The sequence below is a fragment of the Clinocottus analis genome, unplaced genomic scaffold (genome assembly GCF_023055335.1).
Source record: "Clinocottus analis isolate CAN_PGR_092001 unplaced genomic scaffold, fCliAna1.0.p SCAF_19, whole genome shotgun sequence".
Taxonomy (NCBI): Eukaryota; Metazoa; Chordata; class Actinopteri; order Perciformes; family Cottidae; genus Clinocottus; species Clinocottus analis.
This window is the reverse complement of record NW_027175920.1, coordinates 1,704,594-1,727,259: the sequence shown is the minus strand read 5'-3', so window position 1 is coordinate 1,727,259 and position 22,666 is coordinate 1,704,594. Positions and strand designations below refer to the sequence as shown.

Here is a 22,666-nt window from a genome sequence, read left to right as displayed (position 1 = left end):
TGTCCTCTTGGCAGCAAGAACCAATCAGCTCAATCTGTTTTTTTCCCCCCCGTCGAATCAACAACTCAATTTCCTATCTGTGTTACATACATTATAATGGATAAGTGTGTTTTTTTTTATTTTCGCAGATCATTTTTCAATTGTCGTTTGGCAGGAAGATGTTTTCTTTCATAATATCTGAAGTATAAGAGCGTAAAGCCTCTTTAAGAAAGACCTAATTGAACACTTGCCGGGATCAAGACATGCCAACTTCACACAGCTCAGCTTGTAAGCGATATATAAAAAGAAGCACATCATGCAGTTGGCAGACGTAAGGACACTTTGACATGTAAAGACCAGGGATTGAACCGGCTGCCTTGCATGTTTCATGACGACCACTCTCCCCGTGAGCTACAGCTCCCAAAGGACATGCATGTTTGTACTCTAAAAGTGCAAACAGTGATGAGAAATACCTGAGGGAAGCCCCTGGAAACTGGCTTTGGTGCAGGGTTCTTTACGTGCATGTGTGGTGTGTCAGTGAGTGTGATGGACGAGGTCACAAACGCCCCCCCCCCTCCCACACAGGCTTTCAATCAAACCCCACCAGAGCTCATAGTCTGCCTTTTCCTTCTATAAGGAATGACAACAGCAAAGGTGAGTGAGCGCCGCCACTCTTTTAACCTTTTGAAACGGGCCGAGTGGGGCGGTGAGATTAATGAGGCCTAACGCGAGATGGCAGGGAGCAATCGTATGTCGTATCCAAAGAGTGACTCGATGGAGCCGGGCCCCCGGATCTCCTGCTAATCTACTGGAGCTCTGGCTCCTCTGGCACGACCATGTGTGTGTGTGTGTGTGTGTGTGTGTGTGTGTGTGTGCTTTCAAACTACTTTCAGATGTTCATGCTAATGTGGGACCGCAACATGCTGTTATCAGTTATCTGTATGTGGTCATGTGGTCTGAATCTTAGTTGTCTTTTTTGTTTTTCATTTTCAACCGAACAGGAACATTCCTCTCTGACGTTTAGGAGTTCAAAGAAGAAGGAAAGAAACAGATGTGTTTAATAAAGGACGGCCAATCAATACTGATTTCAAAATAGAATTAAGATAAGTCATATAATGAATAATAAATACACTAACAATAATACAAAAATATACATATTATTCTTTAAAGAGTTCACTGTACAATTTGACAGTTTTATTACTTTTTTCAAGTTTTCAAGTCTTTAAATATTCTTTTTATTTACATACAATTCCAGTCAAATTTTGGGTAACTTTTACTTCTTGAATGTGTGTACATAAAATCTATATAATCAACCAGTTCATAATGGATTCAATGTCATATCGATCAAGCTCAAAATGTATTAGATATGTAGATAGTGTGATTCTTTTTAGACGATATATATATATATAATCATTCCAGTCTAAAAAAATGTGTAATCTAAATGTTCATGTTTGTATGGTAAAATTATTATTATTATTTTTTAGTGTGTAAAAGTGGTAAAATGGTAAAGATTCTGGTTCTTCATTGCAAAAAAACATTAAGATATCTAAGAATTTGAATGTAAATATTGAATTGTTGAGTGTATACAGTGTACAATGTTGTGTACTTCCAGACAGGTCTCCGTGGAAACGCATCATTCGGACCATCACAACAACAACAACAACGACCGGTGCTTCACTTCCTGTCACTTCCTTCATCTAATAATCATCGATCCGTCCAGAGGGTGAGTCAACATTGTTCAAATGATGTCAAATGTGCCCAATAATGCATCTGAATGTAATTAGTTTATGATAATTACGGATTATTATATGACGTTATTTCCTCCAGTGTGTCTGTATTTAAAAAACAGAAAGCATGAACTATAACAGTCTCCCATCTTTTTTTACAATTTCAAACTGATTATAATGATACATATTTGCATATAGTACAATTTAAACCTGCATATTTTGAAAATATGGAGCCAAATATTAATTTATTGAGCGTTAGCCAGCTTAGATTGATTTTTCATATTGATGAACGTCAATTTTCCAAAAGAAAACAAGTTGACTATTTTACTAGTTTACTATTTTTCTCCAAGATGCTGCAATTGTGTCCCAGAACAAAAAGAGTATTTCCACATTGAATTAGTTTAAATGCATTTTTGTCTTGTATTATCAGCATTATTATACCTTTTTCTTGTCATCCTTCATTTTTCTTTCAATTTCAAATGAAATGTTTCCTCAACTTGTTAGCACACACACTATAAACACACACACACACACACTCAGATACTTTCTTTGTGTTTCAGCTGGAACAAGGCGCTTAAACAACAACAACAACAGCAGCTAAATTATGTTTCCAGTGCAAAAAAGAAATCAACACTATTCGACTCATCAGGTAACAGGAAGTTCTGAAACACCTTTTATGAAAGCCTCCCCCTGCTGTCCAACTCACAGCCTCTTTTCAGTCCACTGTGCAGGTGAAGGATCACAGGAGGGATGGAGGGAGGGAAGACACAGCGGTGATATCAGAGGTTCCTGGCACGCCACCTTCAGGAAATGCCTCGCGGGGGACGACGGCAAAGCAACTCACACCTGTAACTGTGTGTAGGAATGTCTCGCATCCTCTCTGTTTAGCGGCATCCATCTGAAGTATATTCACACTCCAAAACCTCTCTGCTCTTGCCAGCTGCAGTCGAACCCCAGCTGCTCTGTGTTAAGTGCTTCGTCCGAGCAGTGGGAGCCGTGGAATCCACGCAATGAGTCGCTGTCCAACCTGCGATCCATCTTCAGTAGAGCCATGGGCCGGGCTGCAGAGCTGCCAACCACTTCAATACCGGCAGTCCCCAACGGGAGCGAGGCCCCCCTGGGGTCCAGATGTGAGTTTCCTTTCTTTCTTTTTTTTTTTTATTGCACTTGCAGGTTTTGCACAAAAGATGGGCGGTATTTCAAGTACATTTGAGTATTTTGTAATTTGGATTGGATGGGGTCGAGAAAAAAACATCTAATGTAATTTGTCACAATGTAATTTTGTATTTAAAATACTCGAAAATACAAAATGACGATTTAAGAAAACAGTTCAAGAGTTCAGTCTTCAGATCTTCAAGTTGTCTGTTAAGGTAAATATTGTATCTGACAGGGTTTATGAGACTATAAAAAACCTGGAAAAGTCATGGAATTTTAAAAATGGTTATTTTCATGCATAAAAAAGTCCTTAGAAAAAAAGAAATCCCAAAAGTTTTGCAAAAGTCATGGAAATGTGTTATATTCATACGTTCATGACGTTATATATACAAAATATATGCATGCATCAATATAAATGATGTTAATAAATGTTTATAGTAACTATCGCCTCTCATTCATTTTTTGTCTTTTATAGGATACTGTTTGCTTTGGAATTCTCATTGTTAGCTTAAATACTACATGTTCTAACTTTTTCATGTTTAAGCTGAGATTTCACAATATGTTTGGTCATAGAAATTTGGTTTAAAGTCACGGAAAAGTCATGGAAATAAAATCCATTGGTCAAAATGTGCATGAACCCTAGCTAGCATGCCGTCGAGGCTAGTGTGCAGCCAGTGTTTAGCAAGCTAACCTATCAGTCGCGTAGCTAGCTAAAGAAAGAAGGAGATTAGGAGCGTGTATGTTCATGGTAACCTTATCAAGAGACGTGACCGTCTAATCTGGCACTGTATTACAAGTTATGCTGTTTTTTATCAATGTAAATGTTATAATAATATATAACTGGCAGATAATGTAGTTTAGCTTTACAGCTAGTCAGGCCATGACAGATGATATAGTTTAGCTTTACAGCTAGCCAGGCTATGACAGATGATATAGTTTAGCTTTACAGCTAGCCAGGCTATAACAGATGATATAGGTTAGCTTTACAGCTAGCCGGGCTATAACAGATGATATAGTTTAGCTTTACAGCTAGCCAGGCTATGACAGATGATATAGTTTAGCTTTACAGCTAGTCAATCTATGATAGTAGTTGTAGTCAAAAAACATTAAATATCCAATTTATTTTATTCAAAAGGCATATTATGAAACATGTCTCAGCAAGATGATGTTCTATCAACAAGCACTTTTTGCGGGGTTCACCAGAGCTTTGTGTACATTATATAGCCCAAACCTGAAGTCTTTAGTTTATCTGTGTATTTTAATCCCCTATGCCGCTGTGTTTGCACTGCGAGCTAATGTGTTTGTTGTTTTTTGGAGCTTTTATTTGCGTATTTTACATCTCTTCCCCCCAGTACGCCAGTATCAAAACTTTGAGCGTACCAATGAGATGGAAACTCTGGTTGTAGAGGAGGAGAAGAAGGAGGAGTCGAGTTCAGCCTCCACGAGCCTCTCTCATCACCCGGCCCCCAAAACAACCGATCCACCTGCCGCTGGTCCGGGTCCTCTGGAGCCATTGAATACGAGGCGGTCCTCGGACTGGATTTCGCCGCTGAGGACGGAGCTCCTTCGGGCCGCTGACGCGCTGCAGTCTTCAGGCGAGCCCTGGGTTCACGAAGAGGACGGCTTCTACGTGGAGGATGGGACGACATTCGATGACCTCGACGCTCAACGATTTCGAGCCTGGTTTAGGGAACATTACTGCATTAAAAGGTGACATGACGAATAGAGTTAAATGCTTTTTTCTAGTTGATTATTTTTCTTGGCTTTTTTTAATAATAGGCCTGCACTGACTATAGCCTCATACATTAGACTTGAGTATTTCATCGTACACTGAAGCTCCTACAGTGTTTAATTGCACAGTTATCAACAGAAAATATCCATCATATTAGATTTAATTCTGGTTTAAACTTAGATTTACTTAATATGATTAGTGTTAAATTGTGCAACAAAGCTCTGTTTCCTCAAACATCTGGATTCACGTATTTTAAACCTATAGTTGTTGTTTTTAACCTGAACCGTGTCACCTCTTACTCTATCGAAGAATGTTGGAGGAGGTATCTGAGGAGGAGAAGGAGGAGGAGGTGAAGGAAGAGGAGCAAGAGGAGGAGCAGACGAAGGAAGAGCAGAAGGTGGAGGAGCAGAAGGTGGAGGAGCAGAAGGAGGAGGACATCTGTCGCATCTGCCACGATACCGACAACTCAACAACCGACCCGTTGGTGTCACCGTGCCTGTGCAGGGGAAGTCTAAGGTTCATGCACATCGGCTGCCTGAAGATTTGGACCAAAGTCAGAATCGAGAGGGGTGAGTGGACAGCCGCCGGCTATGACCGAGAGCAGATCAGTTCCAGAGATGTTGAACGCAAAAACGTGTTGTTTTTTTTTTGTACTGCGGGATCGGGCGTTGGTATGTTTCTGCATGTGTTGTGTTATATGGTGTGTTTCCCCCACTTCCTCCAGGCTTGTCGTTGACTTCGATCAAATGCTGTGAACTGTGCAGGGGGTTTATGAGCCTGGACGCCACCACACTAAACATTGGACAGTTTTACCTTGTAACGCGGGCACAGGTGAGCGACAGAAACGCCCCCTACGAGCAAAATGTAACAAAAACTGCTGTTTGAGTAGAATAATGACAGCGCTTCTGTCTGGTTCCCTCCTGCGTTTAGATCATCGCAAACCTGATAGCCCGCTACCGCCCTCCCCGTCCCTCCAGGGTGACTAGTACTTCTTGTTCTTCTTCTTCTTGTTCTTCTTCTTGTTCTTCTTCTTCACCTTCTCCTCTCTCCTTGTCTCTCTGTCCTTCTCCTCCCTGCCCTCTTCTTCTTCTTCTCTTCCTCCTCTTCTTCTTCTTCTCTTCCTCCTCTCTCCTAGCTTCTCCTTCTTCTCTTTTTTCTTCCCTCCTATTGAACTGTTGAAATGAATAATTACCAAGATAAATAAAACAAATTATGATTGATACGATGAAAGTTGCGATGTTGACAATTAAACTTTGTTTATTTATTCCGTCCTCAGTTTCGGAGGTTCGTCTTGAGAGTCATAGGCTGGCTGACCTTCAGACGGTCTTCTTGACCTTCATCTGGACCCGGTTTCTTTTTCACATCCTTTTCAAATTAGTAGGAGTATTAAAATAAAGAACTCTGCCTGGGGATGTACAGTGTATGAGCAGTAGATTATTGTTTAATACAACGTCCTTTACATTTAGTAAACCATCGAGTGTTCATTTAAAAAACAAGTCGTCCTTCTTAATGGTAATGTTTCACTACGTAAGACACAGACGTTGCTTCAGGTGAACGTTCATCACTTGGAGCAACCATAAACAGTGAAACGTTATCGAGACTCAAGTTGAGGTCAGAGATGAACCGCTAACGATGTGCAACATCGTCACGTCCACGAAATCGCTGATGCTCCTCTTTGAGATTCCTGTGATGTGGTTCAGTTCTCCAACTACCTTTAAATGAAGAGTGATGTATTCAAATATATCTTTAGTGTAACTAAACATGGATAATAATGACTCTATTTAATACTTTTCACTAATATGGCAGCACTAAAAGTAATTAGTGTTTTTAAAACGGATAAAAAGTAGTTGCACCTGTTCCCATTTGCTGATGTAGTGGATGAATGTAGCCACGCCGATGACACCAACACCGAGAAGCATGCAGTCCTCAGTCACGGTCACAAATTTCTCCCTGTGAAAAAAAAAAAATGGTGAAAAAAAAACATGGACAACTCCCACCTGTCAATCACCTTGTAGCCCCGCCCTAAAGCACTCCCTGCTTGATGGTCTGTTTGACTCTAGATGGACCATCATTTACGAAATAAACATCACGCTGAATTGAAGAAGACTTGTAACTAGAGATTGAGATAATAACTCATGTTTACAATGTTTACTGAGGGAACACATCAAGAGAGAAGTTGAGTGCAACAGAGGACTCACCGCCTTGATGGTCTTTTAAGACCCTTCAGCATCACCTCTCAGAGCCGAAGGTGGAGAGGTAAGTGGATATTGTTTAGCAACGTTCACCATATCAACTCTAGAAGGTGTAGATGTCATTTCTGCTGCCTCGAAAGTGAGCAGAAAATCACTTATTGTGTTTCTAATAACCCGACCTCACCGACAGGAGCTGCATGGGCCGCATTTTCTTTTTAGTGCCTGCCTATCGAGAGCAATTTGGGGTTCAGTGTCTTGCTCGAGGAAACTTTTGAAGTGCAGACTGGAGGACTGCAGACAGCGCTCAGCTGGTCGGAGTCGACTCAGCTGCCAATCAAAGCAGCGTGCCCGCTCTACCATGGCAGGAGCAAACCTGTTGAAGAAATCTGAAAATGTAGCTCAAAGAGAAATGTAATACCGGTGTTCTCTGGACGGGCTGACGCACCGAGTGGTCGTCACTAACAAGGAGTCGTAGATGGCCGTCTTCTGCAGGCTGACGAACTGGAGGACGTGGTGGCACAGGAAATGCAGGCGCTCCACGGGGACGGACGGCTCATTATGTCCTGCAAAAGTCGAGTCACCTCTTTCAAAGTCTGCATGCCGGTTTAATGGATATTGATGCCCTGTGTTTGAATGCCATATCTCACCGAGCACCTCCAGCAGGACCTCCACGTACGTCAGCGGGTTAGCAGCGTCGAGTCCGAACTCGAGCCCCTTTAAGACCGTCAGCTCGGATTCCAGGAGAGTCTGCTTGGAAACACTGAGGCCGACCGAATGCAGAAAGCGCACCGCTGTGCTGTTGTCGATCATCTATGGAAATGTTTGAATAATCAAAAGGTACATTGCCTCTTTCTGAATAACGTACATTTCGATGTAATAATCGTATTTGCATTTCTGAACTGACGTGACTCTGCAACGACAGTTTGCTCGCGAGTTGCACGCAGGAGAAGACGATGAGGGGGAATCGGTCCTTGATCTTGTCCAACACAGCCTCCTCATGACTTTCTGGTTGATCAGCAGCAGCGCCTTCGGGTGTGGGTGTGCTGAACAAACCTGTGAGGTACTTGACCATGAACCTAGAGGGAGACAATCGTTCACATAAAGCCTAAAACCAACATCATAATGGGTGCGGCGGCGGCAGCGGCAGGATAGAACATGTGCTGCTCATTCTTACCTTTGGAGCAATTCGATGGCATGGTATCCGGCCAGCGGATCAAGTCTGAGTTCTTGCGTTATCAGGAAGATGTGTTCTACGTTACACAGGAGAGGGAAGGCAGGGCGTTGGCAAAGAAAAGCAGGGTACTAAACAGAAAGACTATTATTTGAACACAGCATGTTGGGACATAGTTGATAGTCAAAGCAGACAAAAAACAAACTTTAACTCAAGGGAGGTACTTGTTCTTTACTTGAGTGTCTCTGTTTTTCTACTTCTATTCATTTGACTTAGTGACTCAGTTTGGAAAAAAAGTCAACTTAAGCATTTCTTTGGTAGTTCCTTCTGTTTTATGAAAAGCAGGTTCATGAAAAAGAAAATATTCCCCATGTATCTATTGAAAGAAATTGTCCGCTCGCTGTTATGTGAGACACGAGGAAGCACGCTGGATGTTCATGAGCAGTCATTAACGCCGCTTTCCATCTGCTCCTCCTCGGTGGCAGGTGTGTGTCTGCTGAGACTCGGCGACCTGGAGGTGTTTGTATTGAGAATTAAGCTCCACAATAACAGGGCTTACAGCTCCAGGTGTATGAAAACAGAGCACACATGGGCTCAGTGGGCCAGTCAGAGACCCTCCTGTACACATCGCTCCCACCTGCTGACAACATTATTTAAAATATTGCAAAATTAGTGTAATGGTCTTCTAATAAGAACCTTGTTCATGTGTGTTGGCAGTAATTCATCCATCCAAACTGTAACAGTGAATGCAGCTGTGACTAATTAATCATTGATTAATGATACAGCTGCATTCACTGTTACAAGATGGAAAATAAGCATTCTGCATCGAGGTGGTGTGTATAGCTACACACTAACTGCAACAGCTGTGTGTGATATGAACAGATTAAAATTGCACATCAAAACTATAGATAGGTTATAACATACGCTGTATTCGTATTACGTTTTGTACATTTTTTTCAATATAATAATAGATTTTTATAAAATAAAATCTCTCCAAATAACAGTTGAAAATCTGACATTTTTTTTATTAAATTGATTTATAATTAACTAAATGTATCCTTGATACAAATGTACAAATTCAACGACGTAAAACAGCAGAAATAATCATGAAGCGTTTGTTAATTATTTCATACGTTTGTTTGTCAGCAAGCTAAAAATAAAAATACAAATACAACAGTTATATCTCTGGTATAAACACATACCCATTAGTCTTTTCTCTTTGAACTCTCCATTACATTTGGGCAAACTGCTGAGGTGGTCTTTGTTTCTTATGTCGAGATTAACGAGGAAATCTGTGAGTAGCTCAACGGAGACTTCCCGGAACTTGAAACTCAAACGTTGGCTTGGCGAACAAAAGAAGCTTTTCGCCATCTTCAGTAAGCAAAGACGTTTTATTTACGATCAAGATTATGTATTTAAAACTAAATCGTGCTTTAAAGCTGAGTTTTCTCCCCCGGAAGATGGCGCTGTTACCTCCGGTTTCAACGTCTCTTGGTAGGAACCTTCTAATCTGCCCCGTCGGGGACCCATTTGACCGTCGCACCATTTTTGTTTCATTCGCACGGCTTCCTTGTCGGCGCTCGTTCTGCGCCTGCGCAGATCTCACAGCGTACAGACGACCTCCTCTCAACGGCAGACGCGCGCGCCACTGCTCTACAGATCGTTTGAATCACCGCCGCTCGCGTAACCGCCCCGCCCCTCTTCGACAACCTCTGCGTCGTTACTTCACTCCACTGTAAAACATGGCGGACAAGACGGCGCCGAAGGAGCCCAGTGCTCGCGTCGCGACGCGGATAGACCCATCGAAAGAGGAGCTCTCCCGGGAACAGATGCACTTCATGCGGCAGGTAGAGCTCGCACAGTGGAAGAAGAAAACGCAGACGCTGCGGACGCGAAATGTGGTCACGGGAATCGCCATTGGAGCGCTCGTTATGGGGATCTGTATCCTTTGACATGCGCACTAACGTCAACACAAGGTGAACTATGTAACATTGACAGAGCATGCTGAAGTTACTCAGAGGGCTTGTTTTATAACACTATTAAAAAAAATAGAAAGCGGGTTTATCTCCCATTGTCGTGCAACTGGCGTGTCTTTAGTAAGGGGCACTAGATTAGACTCCTATGACAGCATGTTCCCAGGTAGCTTTAGCTGTAACTGGTTTTGAGCACATGAACAAAATAAAACGCAGATTTAATGTTGAATAACTTTTATTATTTTTCGTTAACCGTACTATTTTTAATTGTGTCAACGTTGAAGCTTCTTTAAGCATGGAAGCTAAGGTACAGCCAGTCTACCTGACGACTTCCGGTGTCACGTCAAATTGTTCTCGACCCCTATGCGCCAGAAGTGTATATATAACTGTTAGATAGTCTATATATATATATATATATATATATATATATAATCTCGCACAAAATAATAAGACACAATTAACTTGTCTAGATGGAAATCCATGGAAAAATGTAAGACATGATTATGAAATAAAATGCTCAGTGTCAACAGTCAGATTTATGACATACTGAGTCTCAATTGTAGAGCTTTAAATTGACTCAATATTTCATAATGTTAAGCTTTTTTTTGTTTAATCATGGATACTTTTTTATATACTTTTACTGCCAGACATTGACTCCTATAGTAAAACACCATGTATGTCACACAAGGGCAGACTAAATATTAGAAAAATCTCCCAGTACAATGCAACACAATTTAACTGCACTGGAGCTCCCAAATTATGTTAAGACATAAAATAAACCCCTTTTTAGGAAACAGTGTTAACAAAAAATAATACAATGGGATATTCTGGTGTTTTTCATGATTAAAGACGATCATAAAGTTCTCACACAGATGATTAAAGCTCCTTTTTTTCATGCATTTGGATGCAAACACCTGAATGATTGACACTCACGACACCTGCTATGTGATGTCTATCATATTATTCTTCCCGCTGTCAAAACATTTGCCTTGACCACTCGCCCGCCTGCCAGACGGCTACACGTTTTACTCGGTCGCCCAGGAGCGGATCATGGACGAAATGGACGAAGAGGCCAAGCGCGCAAGACTGCTGGGAGCGAAGACCGGCGGTAACTGAGACGCTCGCTGTCGGACTGTGTGCCTGTCCTGCACTTCACTGAGGAAGGGACTTAATGTGGACTCTGATGCCACTGAATTATATTCCATTGGTGGCCGTTGTTTCTTCATGTTGAGACAGCGGCGGACGTTTTTTTTTTGTTTTGTCTTGATTGTGACGGTGAGGTTCTGCTCTGCTGACTTGAAGCTACGTGTGTGTTGATTTTGATTAAGTTTGCCTGTCAGCAGAAAGGACTAATCCACTGTTCTTACATGCTTTCCAAAGGGCCAGGATGTAGAGTAACTAACACCTTTTATCATGTGATGCACATACAGTTTTAAGGGGGAAATATCCTACATTTCAGTCAGCGAATGAGGCAAAATCTACAGAGGCCTTTACCAGCTTAAACGCCAGTGACACTGCTGAAATGACACACGGATAACCTGCTAAACTCTTTGTTGATAAAGTAATGATGTGTAAAATAAAACTAATGTATTGGATGTTGTTTTTGTACTGTTTGTGTCATTAGTTATGTGAGAAAAAGACACAGAGAGCAGCAGTAAAGATGACAAAAGAGCCGCGGTATTTACAATTGCATTTATTTTTGTCAAAATTTGATACACAGTCTGATCTAGCCACCGAATCTTGAGCGTAAAAATATAAAATAAGACATTGTCAGGGAAAGGCACAGATTCAGCATGGCAGGACAGCAGCAGCTTCAGAAAGTAATACAATTATATATTTACATTCAAAAAATTTGGAAAAAAAGGAACTTCTCTGAATATATTATGAACTTTTAGAGGAAAAACGTACATGAGTTCCACTGCCAGAAGATTCAGTGTGTTCTGGATATGTCAGAAGGCAACAGCTACACATTCACAGCTTGTACTGATTATTAAAAAACTTACGGGAGGGTAGATCGTCGTTACTGTGATCATACATCATAAACTGGAGCATATTCTCTACCTCCCTCCGTGGAAATACAAATATATATATACTATGAAACATTACGTCTCTTCCTCGAGCGAACAGTCGTATCAACAAAAATGATTGAGCACAAAAAGAAGTGACTAAAGTGCACTAGGTGCTTGATCTAGGGAACAAGCCACAAAATTACATTTTTGCTTGAGCAAGGGTTAAAGTTACATGTTTAGTTTACTCGTGACATGTAAACATGATCTATAAATCTATGTACACGTGTACATTCAACAGGAAGGACCTCGATGGATTTTTCACGACTTCTTGATGCAGAGAAATCACTGACGTAGTGTTTCGAGAGTGATGTGTGACGTCTTTTTGCAAATCTCTCCCTTAATTATTCGTTTTAAAAAGCTGCTTTTCTTTCTGCTGAAGCCCGGCTGTGTTTCTAGCTAACTCTTTCTCTCTGCAGTGTTACATCTTGATCTCCTCGTTGTACCGCTTGCTCTGTGCAAAGTGAGAAAACCACCGTCTCCGCATCTTAAAAAAAAAACCCGTCAGGGACCGCGGTCAAACCGCTCCGAGGCCGGAGAGAACGAAGGTCGCGCCCGTCACCGAAGAACCCAGAAGATGTACGACGAACAAAATGCTTTCACAATATACATTTGATTCAATCAAACTGTACAATGCATCTAGAGGCAACGTTCACTGTGCAGCTGTGACATCATTCATGAAATACAGCAAATCAAATTGCAAGATTAATCCGAAAATGTTGTCAGGAAAAAAAAGGTCATAGGTCAAAGTCATAGGAAGGTCACCGCAGCGCCCGTCAATGCTGAAAGCTCGGATAAATCATTGAAACCTTTTGCTTTGGCAGCCTGGATTTCGGAGTTTATTTACAAAAAGAGAATAATAAAAAAAAACGTTGGAACGTGAGCCAGATTTTTCAGAAGCTGTTTTTTTTTTTTTTTTGTTCTTCGGCTGCACCAGAGGGCTGAAAACTGGACGTTACAGTTTCCTCCCGCGTGAAGTCCGGCTCTGTTGCCGACAGTTCATATGTGTGTATACGTTGAGGTAAATGACCACTGGCGGTGTTTGCTGACGGGTCGGCCCGGTGAGAAAAGTGTGAAAGCGATCCGCCTCGCTTTGGTTGGACCTCCTCCCGCAGTCACACTTCGGATGAGGTAGTCCGGAGACGCGGCTCGGCTCGGCTGCAGCGTTTCTTACTGGAGAGAAAAAAGAAACGCATGAAGTAAAGAACGAAGCATCGGGAATGACAGTAACGTCGCAGCGTCCGCTCACCATTCTACTGATGTCGAAGGTGACGCCTTTGTTGGGTTTGTCGTGGGAGCCGCCGCTGCTGCTGCCGCCGAGGGAGTTCCTCCTGATGATACCTGAACAATCGCGTTGAAAAAAGTTAAAAACGAAGCCTTTTACGAAGGTCGTCACATCACCAGGCGGTGAAACGTAACAGTAGGATGTTCCCGCTTGCCTTGAAGCAGCGGCAACATGTCCAGGCGCTGCAGGCTGTTCCTGCGGGACGGCGGGAAGCCGCCGCCTTTGGACACGCGGCGCTGGCGGCTGGAGAGCATGGCGGCCGGGGACACGATGCCCGGAGGCGGCGTCTTCCCCATCTTCTCGTACAGCGCCTCGATCTCTCTCCTCTGGGCGGCCTGCAGGGCCTGCACCTCCGACACGTGTCTGATGGGGGACGAGGAGCAGCGTCAGTGTACTTGTACTGTGTTAGTTGTGTTTTTTTAAGTCGCAATGTAGCAGGTTTATCGTCTAACGGCATCATGCAGAGACTTTCAGCTCATGATGGTACTTTTACATCTGTTTGGAGGTTGATTAACGTCATGACACCTTTGCTAACAAGTAAAATCAAAAGTGGATAAGATGGTCATGAATAATCCTTAACAGCAAGTGGATTTGAGTAAATTGAGGCCTCAAAACGTTTGTGTTATGATAAGATTGTGTGCTAATATAGCATCATAATTGTAGTCTAGATTTACAGAAGATTATTCTTCAAATATATTCTCAAATGTGAGGAGTTTGATGCATTTGGCCAAAATCTTTTCTTTTTTTTTTATACGTAATCTTTGGAATCTAGGAAGCGATTGAACATTAACTTCTTTTTTATATAATTAAATAAGTCATTTTTCAACTGAATTCTGAAATAAATAAAAAGGTTGCCAAAGGAAAAGGAACCTCGTCCGCCGATGAAAACATTTTGATGCAGATCTGTGTTCATACAGGAGAGTTGTTCAGTTTTAAAACTGGTGAATTTACGGGATAAATTCTGCCTAAAGAGTCCCGAAGTTTCACCAAAGACATGGAAGTCATTGATAAGTGTGTGATGAGAGCGAGAGCCTCTGTGAAAGCTCTCAATGTTCCTATTCTACTCATATCGTGTCGTTTTTCCTCTTTCCCATGTCGAAAGCCGCGTGGACCTCCGTCACTCACTTCTCCCTGAGCTCCTGCAGCTCCTCCAGCATGTCGGAGTCGTCGCTGTCGGAGTCGTCGCTGCTCATGTAGGGGTTGCCGCGCTTGTAGGTCGTCAGCCACAGGTGGTGGAGGGCGTTGCCGTACTGCGGGCTGCCCGCCGCCCCGTCCCACAGCCTGCCCTCCGTCTCGGCCGCCGTCACCGAGAGCCCGCTGTCCGCCGACGTTCCCATGAGGCTCAGGCTGTACGCTCTCCTCCGGCTCCTCTTCCTCGTCCTCTGCCGTTCCCCGACGACCTCTTCCTCCTCCTCGTCATCGTCGTCCACCTCTTCCTCGCCGCCGTCCTGCTGCCCCCTGTGGGGATGCTGGTGAGGAGGGGACGCGGTGAGGGAGGTGCAGAGGCTCGTCTCAGACTCCGCCTGCTCCTCCGTGCTGCTCTCTGACGCCGTGCTGCCGCCGTCCGCCGCCGCCGCCGGCGCTGCGGGAGCGGCGGCGGGCGCCGGGACGTGCATGCTGGGAGTCACCTGGAAGCGCCCCACAGTGACGGGTGCAGAGAGGACTTCTGTGGTATTGAAGAAGAGAAGAGTTCAACTAAATCTGAGGTGAGCCCCATGAGCCAGACTTGTTTGTTACATCTTGATGTTAGACTTTTACATCTCACATTTGAACTGTAGTAGTTTTCTGTCATGAACAGAAACCAATATTTAATATTTACAAAGTTTAAAAGTACTTAATTACTCACCAGGAAACAATTTGTTTAGTAAACTTAAATAGTTTTTTTGAGAGAAAATATATTTTCTCTTTTTTTGTTCCTAAAACACAGATTTTCCCGCAATATAATTTATTGAAAACTACTATTTCCTATTTCTATAAGACATATATTTCAGTATATGACCTGCAATGTGAACTAAATGCTCTCCACAAATCCAGCAGCATGTTTAAAAACACTTTTACGAGTTCCTTTAAAGATTAAATGTTATAAATTACCTGATTCAGAAGCTACATTTCCATCTAATAGATGCATTTTATTGCTTGATTCTTGCAGCGCTCCTTCTACTTACCTCTAGCGGCCGTGAACAAGAAGCTGACGTGTGTGTGTGTGTGTGTGTGTGTGTGTGAGTGTGTGTGAGTGTGTGTGTGCTGCAGAACCCGACTGACTATTTAAAGGATTGACAGACAGTCGTCTGAGTGATTGTTCTGTAATCTGATCAGAGACGATTGATCATCAGGACAAAGCTTCACTCGTTCCTGACTTCCAGAGTTTGATTGAAATCTAATCACGTGTGTTTTACTTTGTTAATCTGGCTTAAAATCAAGCTTTATATATTCATCTTTCTAATATTTATTGTATTTTACATGTTTAGTGGGGCTTTAAATCAAGGTTTTTTTTAATGTATTTTTTATATTCATTGTCTTTCACCTCTTCAAATATGGATTTTAAACGAGCTTTACTAATTTTAAATCCTACCGCTGATCTTTTTTTGTGGTTCTGTTATCATTTCATCTTTTGTTAATAACAAAGTAATGTGAAAAAAGGGTTGTAGCCCTTTTTTGTCAGATTTTATTTGCATGAAAAGTGCGACAAATAAAGTCTGATCGATTAATTAAATCCACGACAGATAATAAACGATGCAGTCGTTCATCTGCCGTCACAAACTTCTGCAAACACCCAGTTAAACTCGGTTAAAGTCCCGCAGTGCCTCAGCTTGTCCACTAGGTGTCCTTCTCACAGTAAACACAGATGGTGTTTGGGTCTGCGCCCGCTGAAACAAGAGGGACTCTGTTGAGCGAGGGCTCGTGAGGAGGGTATAAACACCGAGGCGTGGGTACGAGGGGGGAGGAGAGGGAGAGAGAGAGGAGAAGGAGAGAGAGAGGAGAGAGAGAGAGAGAGGAGAGAGGGAGGAGAGGCCTGTAACGAGCGCCGCCGCCCGCTGATTGGCCGCCGCCGGTGGGAAGGGCCGCGATCGCACCTACGTTTGTGTTGGTTTTCAATGGAACATTACATCCAGACGCACCGTTACGCAATGGCTCCTGAGGCCCCCGGCCAGGGGGGATAATGTCGAGAAAGAGAGAGAGAGAGAGAGAGAGGGAGAGAGAGAGAGAGAGAGAGAGAGAGAGAGAGAGAGAGAGGAAAACAAACTCGAGGGCCAAATTGTCCGTAACCGAGATTTCAGGTTGTATTTAGACGCGATACATCATTAAAAGCAGCACCAAAGGGGGAGAAAAACAGTGCGTTTGTGTGTGTTTGTGTGTGTTTGGGGTGCAAACATGAACATTGTACAGTGTGTTATCATTTCAAGCACCCCTCAGGCTGCTAACACACAACACACAAGGTGTTGGAGGAGGAGGAGGAAGAGGAAGAGCTGTTGCCGGAAGTGTTCCTTACCGGGTTCAGTCGAGGAGGCTTTTGGTTTCGGGGTGCTGGTTACCATCTCAGGTGCAGCGGGGTGCAGTGGAATGATGAAGGAGGATAACTGGACAGGAAGTAGAAACATTGGGAGTGTTAGACGTGACCATGACACACGTTCATGGTCAGTTATTATTGACCTTTTGCTCGCTGAGATGCAAAGATCCACTGCGCAGTACGCAGATTTTACATGAGGAACGAGAGTTGAGGTGTTGGAATAGATGACAATGGATCGTTGTGTGTTTAATTCTTATTAAAGTAATCAATAAAATGTCTTAAAAGAGCGACAGAAGCCATCTGCATTCCCCCGAGCCCAAGTCGGTGTCTATAAATAGCTTGTTCTGTCCGACCAAAAATACAAATATTCAGTTTACAATCATTTAAAAATAGAGAAAAGGTGCGAATCCTCACATTAAAGAAGCTAAAAATGTGTTATTTTGGTCTGAAAAATTATTGCATGTTAAATAATTCTCATTTAAGTGATGATTTGCATGCATGTAATATATTTCCTTTAATAAGACGGTGACTCACGGTGCTTTTTGGGCTCTCTGGCGGAGAAGTTGAAAGATCAGAGTTTGAACCGGAGACTTGTGACTCGGGCTCGGCCTGGACCGGCACCTGAGCCGAGTACGAGTCCACGTAATCCTGGAGGCCGTCCTCCCGGGTGGCGCCGACCGGCGGGGGACTGACGGGGGGGCTGAAGGGCCCGGCCTGCCGGAAGGGCTCCCGGCGAGCCGGCGGTGGCGTGGACGGCACGGACGGCGGCGAGACGGGATGCAGCCAGCTCGGATGAGGGAAGCCGGCTCCGTCCGCCGCCAGAGGCGAGCTCTCCTGGTTGTGGTAGACGTTAGTGAGGTAATGCGCCTCCACTGGAGAGTTCTGGTAGTACACGGAGGGGTAACCGGACTGCGGGGCCATGTGAGCGGGGAGCTGGTTGTGGTATCCCGGGTAGGAGGAGGCCGGCATCCCCTGGGCGGGAGGGATGAACGACTGAGCCATGCTCATAGCCATGGAGATGACGTTCGCTAGGGAGAAAAGAGGCTGCGTGTGAGCGGGCCACATGTTGGGATGCTGAGGGCTGGACGGGGACATGGTGGCGCCGCCGTCGCTGCTACCGGGGCTGTGGGTCTCATTGAGAGGACTGGAGGAAGCCGGGGAGGTAGCGGAGGGGAAGGTGGGGCTGCTAGCTACGCGCGCGAGGGGCGGATGGACGCCGCTGCCGCCGCCGCCGGGCGTCGGGGAGCCCGGAGGAGGGCCTTGGTACTGGAACGGGAAGCTACTGTGGCCCATGTAGGGCAAGTGGTAGTGCTGGTGGTGCGGCAGGAGAGACGCAGGGTGGTGGTGGTGGTGGTGGTGCTGATAATGGAGGGGGGAGCCTGGAAGACAAAAGGGATTAAAACGACAGCTTTAACAACAACGCCACACTGGAGCGGAGCGGGGAGCAGATCTGTGATGGGTGGAAAAACGACCACGGATGCAACAAGCGATTAAATACGACGTGAGATCACTTTCTTCCTCTCTCTCTTTCAGACTATTTCTTCACCGCAGCCAAAGACATCCGCCATGTGGAGAATTAATCCATCCCTGTACTTGCACACAGCGGGGTTTCCACCAGGGGGAACAAAGACGTTTTGTCTGAAGCTGTACCCGCTTGTAATTGCCAGGCTTTAAGATGGCCGCGTGGGATTCGGAGGCTTCGAAAGCGGGTGGCTTTTTCTTTTTAAAGGGTTTTGAAAACGGAGCCCACGTGGTTGTGTGTACACAACTCTTTCAGGTCTGATTGTGAGATTAAAACAGGGGGTCGACTCGTCACTCCTCCAGTTGAGCCAATAACACAGCCCCATCCATTGATTTGACATTTACTTTGACAACGGTGCCACAGCTATAAAACTCCCCTCCTCTTGTTCCCGATGATGCAAAGCAGCCTCTACTTGTTCCACGCTGAAAGGGAAACATAGCTTAGGCAACACTGAGGCGGCGGGTGGCCGAGAGGCATTGCGTAAGCGACCAATGCGGTTGGACGACGTCCAGCAGAGATGGGATGAGAGCGTCCGGATATACGGGAGGTGGACACATGGCGGACGTGTGTGTTCTTTAATTGACTTCAACCCCCCCTCTACGATGGGAGGGAGGCTTTCTTGGAAATACAGTCGGAGTTTTGTAGCGGCAAACAGATGTTGCCGGCTATCGCTAACGCTGGGAGGGGAAAAGCTCACAGCGTCCCGCATTCACAGCCACCCCTGAAAAGGCCAGAAAGCGCCCTTCAGGTGAGGTAATTACCCGAGAGGCCCTCGCCGCAAAGCAGACACAGACGGAGGCTTTGAGGTGTAGGAGGGGTGGGAGGTGGAGGATGGCGCCATGTCTGAACAATACCAAGGGGGACGGGCCCGTGAAAAGGAGGGGAAGAGGAGGAAGAGGAGGAGGAGGAGGGTTTTTTATGAGAAGAGCCGAGCTTCCACTTATTCGTTGCCAACGGACTGTAACATTTTTTCTTTTTTTTTTTACAGTAAACAATGCCGGGGCCTCTTCGCGGCCGGGCACCAGTGGGAGGGGCTATTTACCTGGGCCGCTGTGGAAAGACTGGGAGCGGATTAGAGGTCGCCCGGGTGAAGTAACGTCTGCGCCGAAGACGTCTCCATTGGGGCACGCGGGGGAGCCACGTGCCTCTACGCTCGCGCTAGCCACACTGAAGTCTACGACAAGACACACACACACACACACACACACACAGATGCATGCGTGAGTGAGTGAGTGGAGGACCATGCGCTCAATTATCATGCAAAAATAGGATTAATGCAACAAACAATTGCAAAGTTAATCCGACAACGCTGTGAGGAAGACAGTCTGCTTAATGTTACTCGGGCATGATTAGAGGATTAAGTTGGGCATGCGATTCATTCGTTCATAATCATCCTCGTGCATCAAATGAGCCAACGTGAGACTTACCGGGCAGAGAAGAGGAGGAGTGTGTTCGCGGCAGGGTGTGACTGTGCAGGTTGGGCTGCAAGAGAGAACATGTGGATGAAAAATCTCTGTGTGATTCAGCTGCAGTTTAAAAAAGCAGCCAGTGGTAATGGAGGGAGGAGGGGGAGTGGGGGGGGGCGAACTGGAGAGTATTGTGTTCATATTAATACAACACACTACTCAGTATTACACCCTGTTGGCTGCAGGACTCTGACGTTGGTAGAAATGACGCCTCGTGTACAAAATGCGGTTTTACAACCACGTCAGTCCAAAAATGTTGATTGCTTAATTCCTCCTGAAAGACATCTGTGTGCATATTAATTATGGAGTGATGACATACAGGAAGAGAGCGTGACGTCGCCCACAGAAGAAGTTACACAACGTTTTTCAGTGGTTCAATGCTATAATCCATCCATTGAAGTTGATTTATGAGCTATTAACCATTTACATATAACTATTATTACACGATAACAATCTGGGTAGTTTGTGGATGTGGATTCAGCTCAACGCGTATGAAGGTAGATTTCTGTCTTTTTTACCCGAGCAAATTTGTAGTTTGTAAGTAAATTATCTCCAAATCTTTGCTTATAATTTTTAAAAAAAAATGCTCTCAAAACTAAAATTTGCTCCCAAAAAAAAAGTGCTTTAAAAAAAAAACTTGCCTAACGTATAGTACACACTCGGTCCTACAAATGTGTACTGCACTTTTTTTTTTGAGAGCAGTTTTTTTTGTTTTGAAAGCCCTTTTTTATTTGAGAGTGCAATTTTTTTTTGGAGAGCGATTTTTTTTTTAAGAGCAAATTTTTTTTTGAGAGCAATTTTTTTTGAGAGCGTTAAAAAAAAATAAAAAAAAAAATATTTTTTTGAATTGAGAGCAAAGAATTGGAGATAATTTACCTGCAGACAAGAAATTTGCCCGGGTAAAAAAGACACAAATCTACCTTCATAAACGCGCTGCTGTTTTATTCCAAGCGCTGGATCGAGGAGACGCGCAACAGCTCGACTGACACGTCTTTCCAGGTCGTCGAGCTGCATTTACACTCAGTGCCTCTTCCCCTTAAACGCTCAGAATAGCGTCCTGCAGCCAGAAGAGAGCCCAGTCTCTGCAGGGCTCTGGATTTAGTTATATATATATATATTTTGGAGTCTTTGGGGGGTGCAGGCCCATGCAGTGTTTTTTTAATCAGCTGCTGGAGTGGAGCCAGCAGAGATTTGTCCACAGCGGCTTGAGGATAACGATGCAGCCCAGCGGGCGGGGAAACGGATAGCCGACTGCTCTTTCTCTGCGTTGGGCCGCACTTTATTCTTCTCTCTGTCATCGATGAACATCTCCTTTCCACTGACGGGCAACAAGGAGCTTTTGTTCTGCGTGTTTTTACAGAGTGGAAAGAAAGAAGAGTCCCGGCAGAACAAAAAACTTTGCTTTCCTCTGAGCGAACACATCTGATTTTGGCATTAGCTCATATTTTGTGCACTGTGGCAAGTTTTTCCAGGATTTTTTCACACAAATTTTACAGAATTTCCTGAAATCAGAGAGGCTTAAAGAATCCAAACTTTAATTATTCCACCGGTTCAACGTGGGCGGACACGCCGGAAAGTTTAATTATGGCGGGAAAAAAAAAGGTTTGCGGGAACAAATACAGGCATGAGGGCATGTTGCCACAAATCACAGAGATTTATAACACGACGTTTGAGATGGAAGAACCCGCTCAGGTGGCTTTAGGAACACTTAACCTTGAATGTTTTTAGGGCAAAGACAGGGAGGAAACCACTCCACTGGGTTTTTCATTCCCAGTATAATAAGAAGCACTACACCAGATTTATGGGTCCTCACAGCGAGAACACACATCCCCGATTTAATTTATGATTATCACACAACGTACGCTCACAGTCACTTCCTTTTTTCCCCGCGGATAACAGTGCTGTGATGTAGAGTTTCGCCGCTGACCTGCGAGGACGACAAGGAGTTCGCCCCGTGGTGGAAAGCCGGCTGAGGGAGCCGGTGGGCGCCGCAGGGGTCCGGCTGCTCTTTGTCCATCAGCGCCTCGGCCCGCTTGATGATGTCGCCCATGCGGTAGATGAAGCCCTCCTTCTCCGACGGGAGGATGAACTCATTGTGCACCTTGGAGAGCAAAAAGGTGTTTTAGATGCTTTGGTGAGAACTGTGGATCAAACTTCATGGATCAAAGCAGCAATGACACGGCGTGAAAATACTCTCTGACATGTAAATGTACAGGATTTAAAATAGAATGGCCACTGTTATGTTATGATATATTAGATTATTGTGTTGTTAATACTAATGTATGTAATGTGTAAGCGTGTGTAGTAAGCATATAAGTAGTGTATAAGTGTGTAAGTAGTGTGTAAGCATTAAGTAGTGTGTAAGCATGTAAGTAGTGTGTAAGCATGTAAGTAGTGTGTAAGCATGTGAAGTAAGCATTTAAGTAGTGTGTGAGCATGTGAAGTAAGCATGTAAGTAGTGTGTAAGCATGTGAAGTAAGCATGTAAGTAGTGTGTGAGCATGTGAAGTAAGCATGTAAGTAGTGTGTGAGCATTTAAGTAGTGTGTAAGCGTGTAAGTAGCGTCTAAGTAGTGTGTAAGCATGTAAGTGTGTAAGCACGTGAAGTAGTGTGTAAGCATGTCTAGTAAGCATGTATAATAGGCATGTAAGTAGGGTGTAAGTGTGTAAGAAGTGTATAAGCATGTATAATAAGCGTGTAATAAGCGTGTAGGTAGTGTGTAAGAAGTCTTTTCCTGTTTCAACTCTTGGAGGTGCAGCAAATTTGAACTCCTTCATAAAAAGTTTAGGGGTTTAATCAATAAAAAAATGACTCTTGTTTTAGGAGTCGATCGTGTGTTTTCTTTCCAAACTGCAAAGTTGAGAGTACCTACAGCAAAAGTACACAAAAGT

At 44.1% G+C, this 22,666-nt stretch overlaps 4 protein-coding genes across 6 annotated transcripts in view; 2 read left to right on the top strand and 2 right to left on the bottom strand.

Annotated features, from left to right (window-relative positions):
* Nucleotides 1–1,596: 1,596 nt before the first annotated feature.
* On the top strand, nucleotides 1,597–6,014 carry LOC137789251 (uncharacterized). 2 transcript variants are annotated; one of them, XM_068582638.1, is made up of 9 exons: nucleotides 1,597–1,702; nucleotides 2,267–2,355; nucleotides 2,426–2,554; nucleotides 2,647–2,836; nucleotides 4,214–4,571; nucleotides 4,903–5,162; nucleotides 5,318–5,424; nucleotides 5,524–5,571; nucleotides 5,870–6,014. In XM_068582638.1, the coding sequence occupies exons 2-9, from the start codon at nucleotides 2,311–2,313 to the stop codon at nucleotides 5,924–5,926; spliced, it is 1,194 nt and encodes a 397-aa protein (XP_068438739.1). In that variant the 5' UTR covers nucleotides 1,597–1,702; nucleotides 2,267–2,310; the 3' UTR covers nucleotides 5,927–6,014. The 2 variants fall into 2 exon arrangements, with proteins under 2 accessions (XP_068438739.1, XP_068438738.1); XM_068582637.1 differs by having other exon boundaries at nucleotides 1,600–1,702; nucleotides 2,426–2,560.
* Nucleotides 5,840–9,550, bottom strand: cntd1 (cyclin N-terminal domain containing 1). 2 transcript variants are annotated; one of them, XM_068582643.1, is made up of 7 exons: nucleotides 9,159–9,550; nucleotides 7,960–8,035; nucleotides 7,690–7,861; nucleotides 7,433–7,595; nucleotides 7,204–7,348; nucleotides 6,447–6,543; nucleotides 5,840–6,301 (listed from the first exon to the last, which is right to left on the bottom strand). In XM_068582643.1, the coding sequence occupies exons 1-7, from the start codon at nucleotides 9,325–9,327 to the stop codon at nucleotides 6,290–6,292; spliced, it is 834 nt and encodes a 277-aa protein (XP_068438744.1). In that variant the 5' UTR covers nucleotides 9,328–9,550; the 3' UTR covers nucleotides 5,840–6,289. The 2 variants fall into 2 exon arrangements, with proteins under 2 accessions (XP_068438744.1, XP_068438743.1); XM_068582642.1 differs by having other exon boundaries at nucleotides 5,840–6,305; nucleotides 9,159–9,543.
* On the top strand, nucleotides 9,509–11,518 carry coa3a (cytochrome C oxidase assembly factor 3a). Its single transcript, XM_068582646.1, has 2 exons — nucleotides 9,509–9,897; nucleotides 10,942–11,518. The coding sequence occupies exons 1-2, from the start codon at nucleotides 9,699–9,701 to the stop codon at nucleotides 11,043–11,045; spliced, it is 303 nt and encodes a 100-aa protein (XP_068438747.1). The 5' UTR covers nucleotides 9,509–9,698; the 3' UTR covers nucleotides 11,046–11,518.
* A 97-nt stretch (nucleotides 11,519–11,615) lies between these two features.
* Nucleotides 11,616–22,666, bottom strand: part of wnk4a (WNK lysine deficient protein kinase 4a) — a 37,351-nt gene continuing 26,300 nt past the window's right edge. Inside the window, exons 13-21 of the mRNA XM_068583846.1 lie at nucleotides 21,704–21,877; nucleotides 19,738–19,792; nucleotides 19,353–19,484; nucleotides 17,323–18,167; nucleotides 16,771–16,858; nucleotides 14,406–14,946; nucleotides 13,435–13,643; nucleotides 13,245–13,336; nucleotides 11,616–13,168 (exon numbers count right to left, since the gene is read on the bottom strand). Coding sequence (XP_068439947.1) covers nucleotides 13,166–13,168; nucleotides 13,245–13,336; nucleotides 13,435–13,643; nucleotides 14,406–14,946; nucleotides 16,771–16,858; nucleotides 17,323–18,167; nucleotides 19,353–19,484; nucleotides 19,738–19,792; nucleotides 21,704–21,877 — 2,139 coding nt within the window. The 3' untranslated portion in view covers nucleotides 11,616–13,165. The remainder of the gene's footprint in view (nucleotides 13,169–13,244; nucleotides 13,337–13,434; nucleotides 13,644–14,405; nucleotides 14,947–16,770; nucleotides 16,859–17,322; nucleotides 18,168–19,352; nucleotides 19,485–19,737; nucleotides 19,793–21,703; nucleotides 21,878–22,666) is intronic.

What these genes read in the sequence shown, in the direction of transcription:
- LOC137789251 (XM_068582637.1), top strand. Translation starts at nt 2,311, where the DNA reads ATGTTTCCAGTGCAAAAAAGAAATCAACACTATTCGACTCATCAG. An exon ending in CAAAGTCAGAATCGAGAGGG is followed by an intron (nt 5,163 to 5,317) that starts GTGAGTGGACAG and finishes CACTTCCTCCAG; the next exon opens with GCTTGTCGTTGACTTCGATC. An exon ending in ACCTTGTAACGCGGGCACAG is followed by an intron (nt 5,425 to 5,523) that starts GTGAGCGACAGA and finishes TCCTGCGTTTAG; the next exon opens with ATCATCGCAAACCTGATAGC.
- cntd1 (XM_068582642.1), bottom strand. Translation starts at nt 9,327, where the DNA reads ATGGCGAAAAGCTTCTTTTGTTCGCCAAGCCAACGTTTGAGTTTCAAG. An exon ending in GCCATCGAATTGCTCCAAAG is followed by an intron (nt 7,862 to 7,959) that starts GTAAGAATGAGC and finishes GTCTCCCTCTAG; the next exon opens with GTTCATGGTCAAGTACCTCA. An exon ending in GGTCCTGCTGGAGGTGCTCG is followed by an intron (nt 7,349 to 7,432) that starts GTGAGATATGGC and finishes CGACTTTTGCAG; the next exon opens with GACATAATGAGCCGTCCGTC.
- coa3a (XM_068582646.1), top strand. Translation starts at nt 9,699, where the DNA reads ATGGCGGACAAGACGGCGCCGAAGGAGCCCAGTGCTCGCGTCGCGACG. An exon ending in AGCGCTCGTTATGGGGATCT is followed by an intron (nt 9,898 to 10,941) that starts GTATCCTTTGAC and finishes CCCGCCTGCCAG; the next exon opens with ACGGCTACACGTTTTACTCG.